This window comes from Haliotis rufescens, unplaced genomic scaffold (genome assembly GCF_023055435.1).
Source record: "Haliotis rufescens isolate VD_foot unplaced genomic scaffold, xgHalRufe1.0.p SCAF_2, whole genome shotgun sequence".
NCBI lineage: Eukaryota > Metazoa > Mollusca > Gastropoda > Lepetellida > Haliotidae > Haliotis > Haliotis rufescens.
In genome coordinates this window covers 6919356-6931211 of record NW_025963890.1, presented here as the reverse complement: position 1 = coordinate 6931211, position 11856 = coordinate 6919356, and the positions used below count along the sequence as shown (strand labels likewise).

At 40.3% G+C, this 11856-nt stretch overlaps 1 protein-coding gene across 2 annotated transcripts; it reads right to left on the bottom strand.

Moving 5' to 3' along the window:
- Positions 1 to 2796: 2796 nt before the first annotated feature.
- Positions 2797 to 10972, bottom strand: LOC124147909. 2 transcript variants are annotated; one of them, XM_048399551.1, is made up of 3 exons: positions 10912 to 10972; positions 5463 to 6259; positions 2797 to 4145 (listed from the first exon to the last, which is right to left on the bottom strand). In XM_048399551.1, the coding sequence occupies exons 2-3, from the start codon at positions 6214 to 6216 to the stop codon at positions 3589 to 3591; spliced, it is 1311 nt and encodes a 436-aa protein (XP_048255508.1). In that variant the 5' UTR covers positions 6217 to 6259; positions 10912 to 10972; the 3' UTR covers positions 2797 to 3588. The 2 variants fall into 2 exon arrangements, with proteins under 2 accessions (XP_048255508.1, XP_046374714.2); XM_046518758.2 differs by lacking the exon at positions 10912 to 10972 and adding an exon at positions 9729 to 9808.
- Between the last annotated feature and the right edge of the window lie 884 nt (positions 10973 to 11856).

Sequence of the window (11856 nt, the reverse complement as noted above, 5' to 3'; positions counted from 1 at the left end):
TGTATTGTCGTATGTACATGTAACATTGTCATGAATGCTATGACCGCACTTGCAGACATTTCAAAGCATAAAGGCGACTATGCTTTAGGTAAGAGGCGACTTACGGGATCGGGTGGTCAGGCTCGCTGACTTGGTTGATGCATGTCATCGATCCCAATTGCGTGGATCGATGCTCATGATATTAATCACTGGATTGTCTGACCTAGACTCGATTATTTACAGACCGCCGTCATATAGCTGGAATATTGCTGAGTGCGGCGTTAAACAACAAACCAACCAACCAACCATCTACATACAGAAATAGACACAGACATATACACATGCACGCACGCACGCACGCACGCACGCACGCACGCACGCACGCACGCACTCGCTTGACTTCCACTTTGGAGTTGTATCATCTGCCGACATTCAGGACAAGGGAAACCATTGAATTTCTAGATTTTGCCTGATTTGCCCTCTGCACTAAGCACAAGACCACATGACAGGTTATAATTAGTTGGCCTGGTGAATGTTTCACGTGAAATCGGACATGTAAAGTCGACAATAACTCTTTGATGTATCCGCCAGACACAGCCTGCAATGAGACGGTTTGCTAGAAGTCAACCCCTTAATAAGTTTAATGCCACTTATGAGATATTGTCCCCAAGAAGTTAATTGTTCCTCATCTCAATAGTTTTGTTTTGTAATAATTTATAACATTACATTTCGGAATTTACATCTTCCTTTGCCATCTTTCTTTGCCACATCTTCCCGAGGTAAGGGAGTTATCTGACTACAAAAGTCCAGTTTCCACCCTTGCCCAACTTGGCTGGTATTATGGAGTTACATTTTGGCTGGACTAACGAGTCAATGCATAGTCCAATCAAAATCACGCAACGAAACGTAATTCGGTTCGTAAACTGTCGTGCAGATTTCGGTCGATTGCAGGATTTGCAAAGGAAGTGCACCGCCAACGCCTTGTCAACAGATATTTTCCAAATCTTTTCATGTTTTTAATCAAGGTGCTCACGTGATTTGATGCAATTCGCGATGTAAGACCCATTTAATCACATATAGATCTTGATATAGAATTCAGGCCTAGTTCGGCATGGGTGGAAACTGGACTTTGAAAGTCAGTTAACTCTCTTACGTCGGGAAGATGCCTTTGTCAAGGCATTAGTAAAGCTTTCAAAACGTTTCCTGGTCGACAAAATTGACGCATCAGTGACAACAATGATTTCTGAAGAAATTCCTTATTCCTATATAATATGTTCTCGTGTCTTTTTAAGATGCATTTTTAAATTCATGGAGAGAGAGAGAGAGAGAGAGAGAGAGACAGACAGACAGACAGACAGACAGACAGAGAGAAATAGAGATTAAGAGTGAGTGAGTGAGTGAGTTTGATTTTACACCGCTTTTAACAATATCCCAGCAATATCACGGCGGGGGACACCAGAAATGGGCTTCACACATTGTACCCGTGTCGCTTTAACCACTGGGCTACCCGACCGCCCCAGAGAGATTAAGAGAGAGAGAGTGAGAGATGACTAATCTAAATTAGTTAAAAATGAAAACAGATACGACACTTAAAGAAGGCACGAGGCAGTTGTTACTGTATGATAAATGAGCACATGTATTTAACATGAGGTGCCTGTTTCTGCTGGTATTGGAACACAGGTTGAAACGGTTCTCTGTGCTGTGGCCACCTTCGATCCAAAACCTATGACGATTAATTGATTATTTGGCTATTTTCAGGTCAGTTATTTCCGTGGTCGATACTGTGCCACTTGGTCTGAGAGTATACCATGTATAGACTGTGTAATTATGTCCAGGACATATACACCTTGGTTAGGGGAGATACCTCCGTAGGCACGTGTTTTAGGGTATGTCAACAATGTAATGAACACTCAACATTCCTGTCTGTTGGATGATATGCCATAAAAAACACCTGGCTAAATAAGAACTTAAGACAAATTATAACACGATATTTCATGTCAATAACACCCACTATTCCTTGATATTTCCATTGGTATATGAAGTTCCGAAAAGAGAATTAAATTGTATGCCATTTTGCTGCCAACCATCCATCGCTATGTATAAATACACGAGCAGGCAATACCACCATATCACCTTAGAATTTCCGATTGCATTGATGATTTCCATCCAATGAGACATGGTACATGGGGGAGATCCGTCAACTGTGAAGAGGGGGCTTTGTATATTTATATAGATAGAGAGGTCTTTCATCGTTAAATACATACAATTACATTATTATAATCATTGCTTCAGGTTCCTGTGATATTTCCGAATTGATTTCCCAGACTTGATAACATAGATAATTAAAATGTAAAAAAATTCAAACAAAATGGAAGCGATAATACATACATATGTACATACACCAGTGGTAAGTAAAGGTCATTGTTTCATATAGATGGAATAGACAATAACTGTAATTTGGATTTTCACAATAAATTCGAGGGTGAGGACACACACACACACACACACACACACACACACACACACACACACACACACACACACACACACACACAGATAAACATAGAGAATTATAATGCCTCCAAGGTGTCCTTTTTCGTATTTTTTTTTGTCACAAGAAAAGAAACAAGTCCAAACAAAATGGAAGCGATAATATTTGAAATCGCAAGAACCTACATATGCGAGTCACTGTAAAGTTCTCCGATATCACCAGTGGTAGTAAAGGTCATTGTCCCATATAGTTGGCATAGACAATAACTGTAATTTGGAATTTCAAGGAAATAGTTTCTTCACAAGAAATTCGAGAGTGACAACATGTTCAAAGGAAGACATAAGCCATTTATTCATATTCTCGATACCAACTGTTGGCACTGTAAACATAAAAACCAACAAATATAAACCTTTATTGAGAGGCCACAGTTGAACATTGATCTTGTATCTAAATACATTCCGTAAACAAGCTTTAAAGAGTTGTTTCGCACCCAAAAACGAATTCATTGCTTTCCCTAAATATGAAGAATTTATGAAATGACCAGGTGTGTTTATCAAAATAACAATAAATAATGATATTCGCCAACCGAATTTATAAAGAGAAACTGTAAATGTATTTCACGTAGACAAACTATTAATGGGCCCCATTCAATTATTATATTGACTTATATTATTTGCGTACCTGAATGTGTCAAATATAGTATCTATATTGATCATATATCTGTTGAGATACCACCACTGGTGGCTGACAAAAATGTTGTTGAACGAGCAGAAAAAGTAATAGGGTCCAGTTTCACAAAGCGATCGTAGCGCTACGACTTTCATAATTTAACACAGGCGAAGATGGGCGTAGCGCAACGATAAGTTTGTGAACGGGGCCCTGCCCTATGGGTATGTTCCTGACTGGAAGTACCACTTCTTGCTTCAACAGTGCAGTATCAGCAGTTTTGTTCCAATCAATACTTGTATAAGATACTAATATATTCATATGGGTTATTAGCTGGTAACTTCAATGTTGGCACAACTAGGTTTCTTTTGCGATAGTTTAGTCATGCAGTGAAACATAAGGCAACATAATCTCATCAAGGTATTGCAGAAAAGTGGTTCGGCTGCTTCTTTTTACCACATCCCTTGATCTGAAAGCTCTTGAATGTAGTTCAATAGAATTTGCACCTTGACTTTGTTTACCCCGAGACCATAGTGGGCACCATCAAAACTCATCACACCATCCGTCAGATTGAACGTATCAAACACAGGAACAGTCAACGACGTCAGATAGTCGTTGATAACTGAGTTATACTTCAGAACACTTTGGTAATTCTGCTGGGGTATCCTTGGAGTTTTCAGAATTCCTGGAGCATGAGGCCCCGCCCATAACACTCTGGGCCATGCTTGTCTGGATTTGAAAAGATAGTCTAACAAGGGATGTAAATATGAAAACATTATGGGTCTTGGATTATAATTTTCATGTATCCCTATGCCAATGACTAGAAGGGATTTACTGGTGTTTGCTAAGCTGTGCGTAAGTCGTGGTAAGGAAGCGCCGTATGCTGATGCTATTTGTTCGTTGAAGACCACGTTAACTGTTCCATCGCAGACTGTCACCCGTCTGTCCAACCATTGTCTACACATCTTTTCTGTGAACATGTACATTCCCTGGCATTCTTTCTTCAAAACTGAAACAGAAAAAGTCACATGATGTATCATTGGCATAAAAAAGTGATAACATGCACAGCAGAGCATATTATGACGAGAAGAATCTAATTTACTGTAGCTTATTGAATGGAACAGCGTAGCGATAGTGTGGAAAACGTTAATCCGAATTACGGAGCATCAATAACAACCCGGAAACACGACATGAACACGTCCGGGTAAGTGAGATCTCACTTGAAGATAAAATAATGTTCCGGACAGTACGTTTGTTCAAGAATTGCCCGAGGTTTGGATTAGTTTTGAGTATTGACAGATTCCAGTCTTTGGGTGTAAATTAACAACCGTTTCTCATATTCCTAGACTATTGGATATATCGCTTCAGAAAGCCTGCTGCACGCCGTGACATCAGGTAACTCTGTATCAGCCCACTCTATTTCAGTCAACTAAAACAGGTTCACTACCCCTAAGAAAACCCGTGAAGATCCGGTTTAGAATTGGTCTTCAGCAACACATGGTTGTCGTTGGAGGCAACTAATGGGATCGATTTTTTAGGCTCGCTTGCCTGATTGATGAATTTTATCGTGTCACTGTTGCGAAGATCAATGTTCATGATGTCAATCGTTGGATTGTCTGGTCCAGACTCGATTATTGACAAGCACACAAAACCCCTGAGAAAGGGTTTCAAAATAGACGTTCACTGGTTTGCTCCTTAAACAACTATTTATATGATCTTAGGCATTTGATCTAACTGCCCAAATGAGAAATGAGGTGGGTTGTTGTCTAGTATATTGCATTTTGCGTACTTGTTAATTGTTTGTTTCTGTTTCTTTGTTTTTTAACGCCGCACTGAGCAATATTCCAGCTTTTTGACGGCAGTCTGTAAATAATCGAGTCTGGGCCGGACAATCCAGTGACTGACATCACGAGCACCGATCCACGCAATTGTAATACGATGATATGCATCAGCCAAGTCAGCGAGCCTGACCACCCGATCCCGTTAGTCGCTTCTTACGACAAGCATAGTCGCCTTTTACGGCAAGCATTGGTTTGCTGAAGACCTATTCTACCCCGGATCTTCACGCGTCTACTTGTTAACTACTTCGACCAGTTCACACTTTACAATATAGACATACAGGTTTACACATATCCTTTTATTGTTAAGAATAGTTGAGTGCGATAGGTGTAATGCCGCTTGGTACAGTTCCATTTTAATCATACCGTGGCATCTCAACGTGGATGGAAATCAGATCGCATACCTATTATACTAATATGCACAAAATAACATTTAATTTCCAAACCACTTTGAAGCAGATTTAGATTTTTCAGGAAGATGAACATACCCTCTGATGCTGTCGGAAGTATTGCCCCGTGTTGATAATCATTTCTCAGCAATAATATAAGAGCCGTATAGATGTGACGTATAAATGAGTCTCCAGTGATATAGAGTAAACTCCCCTTGAGAAGACTACACGCTTCTGCCTGTGTGTATTGCTTTGGTTGGCAGTCTGGGTTAGCAGGTGTCCATGTAGCATACTCTGCATGAATCTGTTGTCGCATGTCATAACAGTCAGGGCAGCGACACTGCTCTTCAGTTGCTCTGACACACATGCCATTAAAACAACATGGCTTATCTCCCCTTGGGTTACACAGCGCACGGAACCAAAGTAAAGGGTGGAGCTTATATGATGCCAACGAATCAAACGTCACGTTTCCACATCGTCCATCCAGGCGATCAAGCGTCATCGGTATGTTGTGTCCACCACGAGTCTTTAAAAGGAACAGTTCCATTTCCGTTTCTTCTAGATAGGTCAGTTTCCTCTTTTTCCAGGTACCCTTCAACATTGACGATAGGACATTGGGACATTTCCTTCTTGGTTTATGATAGACACTATCGCCTAGTACTATGGGTAGGTTCGAAGAAGACGAAACATAGCCAGTTGTGTAGTTATGTGTAATATACATGGTACAAAGACCCAAGACAATGAGACAAATAAGTATCCTTTTCTTCCTCTTCAAGAAATCAGAACATCGTTGTGCCATGGTTGAAGAAGTGTTGTTGCTGTCGGTGTCCCAGCTCTGTGTGGTGAGGAACATTTTGTTTGATCTCTATGCTCTTAGGCTTTCTCTTGGGATCATTCTGAAAAGGATAGATGTGTAAATAACTCCTTCCATTGATAATCAATACCACTGTGGAAGTCGCGGCGTTGCCAAACGATGTCTCACACACACCTCTGAGGAAATCATTACTTTTTTCCCTTTCAACAGAGTGAACAATCAAATATTTACATTTTCCGCACGAGCCTGTCGTTGATTGCGACAAGAAATCGAACAATATCCTTGAAAATAATTATACAGGAGTTTTCTTTCGTTCTTTTATACATGTATATTATAACAAATTATGATGTTTTTAATAACAATTCGGAAGAGGTGCTACTACATGAGTTACGGTGTGCGTGAGACAAGATAAGTTGAATGGATGCAGCTTGAGAATAGTGTTTGGCAGAGACTCTGAGTTTGGCTTTTATGTAACAAAATGTTCTTAGTATAACACACTCAGTATATCCCGAGTTTGTTGCATATCTATCTGTTGGCCTTCAAACACACGACTCCATCAGTGGATCAACAACACTTTTAGTCCCAGTTTAGAACAAATGCATAGTTATGATTGTACAGTAATGGCCAGGATTCAATGTTAGTCAACCCACCTGCCTAGCCGCTGCCCTAGGGTCCAGTCTCTACAGAGACAAAGCATTCTACAATTCACCCTGAGGTGAATCCCTGTCAGACTGTCACGTACCGTGTTGCGTTACACGTATGGTCAGTCAACAGTGTGCCGCGTCTCATCTACAATATCATTGTCAGTCACCAGCCTCCACCTTTTATCGCAGGACCCGCGCTTGACTTTGCCACGTGTCTGATTGACACTTGTACACTAGACCGACGTGTCTGATTGACATGGCAATAGGGGTCGACCATGTCCCTTGTACACCAGACCTACATGTCTGATTGACATGGCAATAGTGGGCGACCATGTCCCGTGTATACTAGACCTACATGTCTGACCTGGCAATAGTGGTCGACCATGTCCCGTGTACACTAGACCGACGTGTCTGATTGACATGGCAACAGTGGACGACCATGTCCCTTGTACACTAGACCTACAAGTCTGATTGACATGGCAATAGTGGTCGACCATGTCCCGTGTATACTAGACCTACATGTCTGATTGACATGGCAACAGTGGACGACCATGTCCCGTGTATACTAGACCTACATGTCTGATTGACATGGCAATAGTGGTCGACCATGTCCCTTGTACACTAGACCTACATGTCTGATTGACATGGCAATAGTGGGCGACCATGTCCCGTGTATACTAGACCTACATGTCTGATTGACATGGCAACAGTGGACGACCATGTCCCGTGTACACTAGACCTACATGTCTGATTGACATGGCAATAGTGGTCGACCATGTCGCTTGTGCACTAGACCTACGTGTCGGATTGACATGGCAAAAGTGGCTGACCATTGTAAAATTATATTAAATTGAAGAGTTATGTATTCATGATCGAGGTAGAATCCTTATCTGTCTCCGGTTGTCTCGAAATACGGAAAGTTCGATAGTTCTTTCACGGTGGCTTGGTTTAGACTGTTCGATTATTGAAACGTTGTTACTTGGTACATTTTCTGAATACTCCCATGTAACTGTATAATGATAAAAGCGACAAAACTATTTCCATAGTAACAAGAAACATCTGCCCAAAGCAGAGTCGATTGTACGCTTCCGATTGCACACACACACATTTTACCAAATTGTACTGACTATACAGCATAAACATAAAGCAGATATAGTGAGTCAGTGAGTGAGTGAATATGGTTTTATGCCGCTTTTAGCAATATTCCAACAATATCACGGCGGGGGACACCAGAAATGGCTTCACGCATTGTACCCATGTGGGGAATCGAACCCGGGTCTGCGGCCTGCCGAGCGAACGTTTTAACCACTAGGCTACCCCACTGCCGCAAAAGCAGATTACAACTGGAAACTTTGCAAATGTATGAATTTTCTCTTTGTGTCTCTAAAAATACAGAAAGGGTAAGTGAGTATGCAGTGTTTTATGCCACTCTATCAATATTCCAGCCATATCAAAGAGTGACACCAAAAGTGGACTCACACACTGTACTTTTGCGGAGAGCACTAGGCTACCCCATTGCCCTCACTTCAGAAGGGAACGTTTTTACAAAAGACAACATGTTCGCCCTATCAAATTACAACTTTTCCAAATTGGCTTGCGGTTCATCTGGTGAAAATGGTAATCAATGCATGGTGGCGTACGTCCACCCAAACACACATATTGTATAACGTTATGTACAGAACGCGTTGACACTCCACACAAATACCTTAAGGCTACTGTAGCAGCCTCCTACACGATCCTCCCTCACAGACATTGTGACGTTGCCATAGTTTCCATGGTGTAGAATCCTGTAATGGACTGTAGTCCTCTGATCATGTAACTACATCTGACGGACTAACCTTCCATCTCAGGTAGCAGACACTGCTTAACACTCTTTACCTTGGCACCATATGCGCGTGATTAACACATGCCAAATTGCGATCAATGCCTAGATAAAAGGCACATATGAACCAAGGGTCCATAAAAGATTTATACGCTGTTTTCGACCTTGTTCCACTACCCAAATTAATTTGATCAAATATTGATGAACCTATATTTCTTATCGTGTTCATAACATGCAGGTGCCCTTTGGCTGCGTTAGATGCTGGTATTGACATTTGTTGTTGTATTTGTATTGAATCAGTTTGGGTACACATTACCTAAGAACAAAATAATTGCTTACAATTCCATTGTATATGGATTCTTAATCTCAAAGGAAACACACGGGTGTACTTTGACTTATGAAGTTCTAGTAACTTTCAAATCATCAGCGTTAGAATTAATCAACCCTACATGTTTTTTATTTTACCATGTCCATGGAACCTTTTTTTCTGGACACTTTTAATTGACAAGCCACTTTATTAATTCATAATCAATCAGGGCACCGGTTCAGAAGGGTTTGCGACGGGTGATTAACTCAATAATCTCTATATGATATTCGATAACTACAATAAGATAACAAAATATCATTATAAGCGACACCATAGAATTGTAAGCCAAATTCTTACGAGTACTGACCCAAATACCTTTGTCTTCCTGCGATCAATTTTGCGTCTCAACACTAAATAAAATTATAACAAAGGCTTGGATATAGTTATGGGTTATATATGTATCTTCAGGAATCACGTGAGCGGTCATGGGAGTGTCTCTGATATACACATATTTGATACCGATTCATATTTACTAAGATCTTGCAGTCACCAATGAGAATGGCATTGATGAAAACGCTGCTTATGAAAGCTAGAAAGCACAACATAAATGCTCTGTTTAACAGGAATATTAAGTAACATATGGTGATACTCACTGAACTCATAAATATAGTCATGTATATTTGGTCTTATTTGAACACTCCCTAAATATGATACATCATAAATGATTCAGACATTCCCATTATCAAACCAATACAGAAGGATAAATCAGAGAACAAACCTTAATCGATGAAATATGTGTATTCCGTCCGGTGCGTATCCTTCTCCACGGCTCTTGTAATACAAGAGCGTCCCTTCACCCTATGTCGCTGGGGTGAGTGATTGGTCAGTGCTTTCACAGGGATCATTAATTATGACTGTCTGTACAAGTAATAAATCACCTGACATAACACGTCACCTTGACGTTAACAATGACAGAGGCAGTACCATTAACGAGATCAGTGAGACTTAAAAGAAAAGATTTATACAGACTTTGCTTTAGGCTATCTCCTACATACCCTCGGGTCTCCATTCCGGGTTCATCAGGACACCCCCAACAATGGAGCGAGACAATGTCTGAAGACAGTAAGCTTTAGCCACGAATATCATGACGAGGGAAGGATATTCACGCAGTCCTGAGGCTTCAAAAGCACCATTAACAAAACACCTATCTATTGTTAAGGTTTAATGGCATTACACATTTAGTACATGTCTAAATAATTTCATTCTTTAAAGTTTACACTGTTTCTTTCATGCTGATTGGTTGAATGGGCAGTCATGTGATCTTATAGTTGGAGTTCACACTCCTGTGAACGGACTGAAAAGTTCACACGATGTGAACATTTTTTTGTGAAATTGATCGTGTGAACTTTTGCCTGAACTACTTTCCGGGGTTTTCCCGAATTCTCGATCGGTGTTTACAATCAACTCGTTTTTCTATTTTCTTTTTAATCCCTGCATTCATGAATGGTCAGGGATATAATTAATTTAGTATTTTAGCCCTATCTTGTAACATTTCATCTGACTAAAAAATTAAATAAATGCTTTGGTTCTGGTGTTTAATGTTGTCAAGCTGCTTGATGAAACGAAATGGATTGTCCTTACGCTGATGTGGATATGGAGTGGCGATCTTTCAATACTAATAACGCAAGTGAAGAAAATGAATTCTGTAAAATTACTGAGGTGAACGAAATTGAGTTATTGAGCGATATTGACGGAAAAGACAGGAATCTAACACCAATGAAAACAATGTTGTACCCTGCTCAGATGTGGCCGCTGACACAGATCAAAGCGACTGCTCCTGATCAATCCCAAACTTAAACCCGATTCACTATCGTATCGGAAAAAAAATTCTAAGATTTTAAGAAACCATAAAACAAAAGGAAAGAAACTTAAATTTAAAAAAAACCCCAAAACTTGCCTACCTGTTTTACCGATTGGTCATCGGAGACGAGAAAAAATCCGTAGACGAAATTACTATTCCGGTTTCTGAGTTGGCCGACCTAGTCCGTGCATTCTAGGCCGAGAAGAGGCGGCACCTGAGGAATGACGGGGCACAGGAATGAAGCTGGCATTAGGTCATACAGTAGACAAGACAAGACAAGACAAGACAATAATTTATTTGCGTCTCACCCATAAGGTACATTGTACAGTATACATATAAATCAAAACATGCTTAAAACTTACGGCCAGTCGTAAAACGACTTATGAGAGACGATAAGATCATAATACCAACTTATATACTAAAATGAATATACATACAATATATACATCATAAATATAAAATAGATCGGCGCTTCAATAAAATATCATAGCAGGTGTTGGCCACGTAAAAGGTGAGATCTGAGCTGGATAGAAGTAGTGTAAATTGCTCACAGTAGGTCCATCTCAGGTGACAAGAAACACCAGCTAAGCAAATTATTACAGCACACACGACAAATCCAAAACTCCAAATATAACACACCCTGACGCTGAAACTTAACACAAAACACACAAGTTTCAGAGCACTCCGTCAAATCCCCAGCAGTCCAGTCCACAACGTCCGAATTGGTTTGCGATTATCCAAACACCAGCAATACATTCATGGGCCACGAGAGGGTTCACGCGTCGGGGTGTTTTCAATAACTGCTCCATAAACTTCATTATCAACAGCAGTAAGTATAAATTTCAGCCTCATGCTCCCGTTCGACTCGAAATGCACCTCTTTACAAACTTATGTGATGTCATATATATAAATCCGCGCTTGAAGGTTGACCTCGTCTCGGTGCATCGAGGTCATGTTTATATTTTTGTTCACTTTCCTGTAACCTATTTTTAAGATTTGATTTATCCCAAATATTGTTTGTTAATTTGTTCAGAGAATGACATTA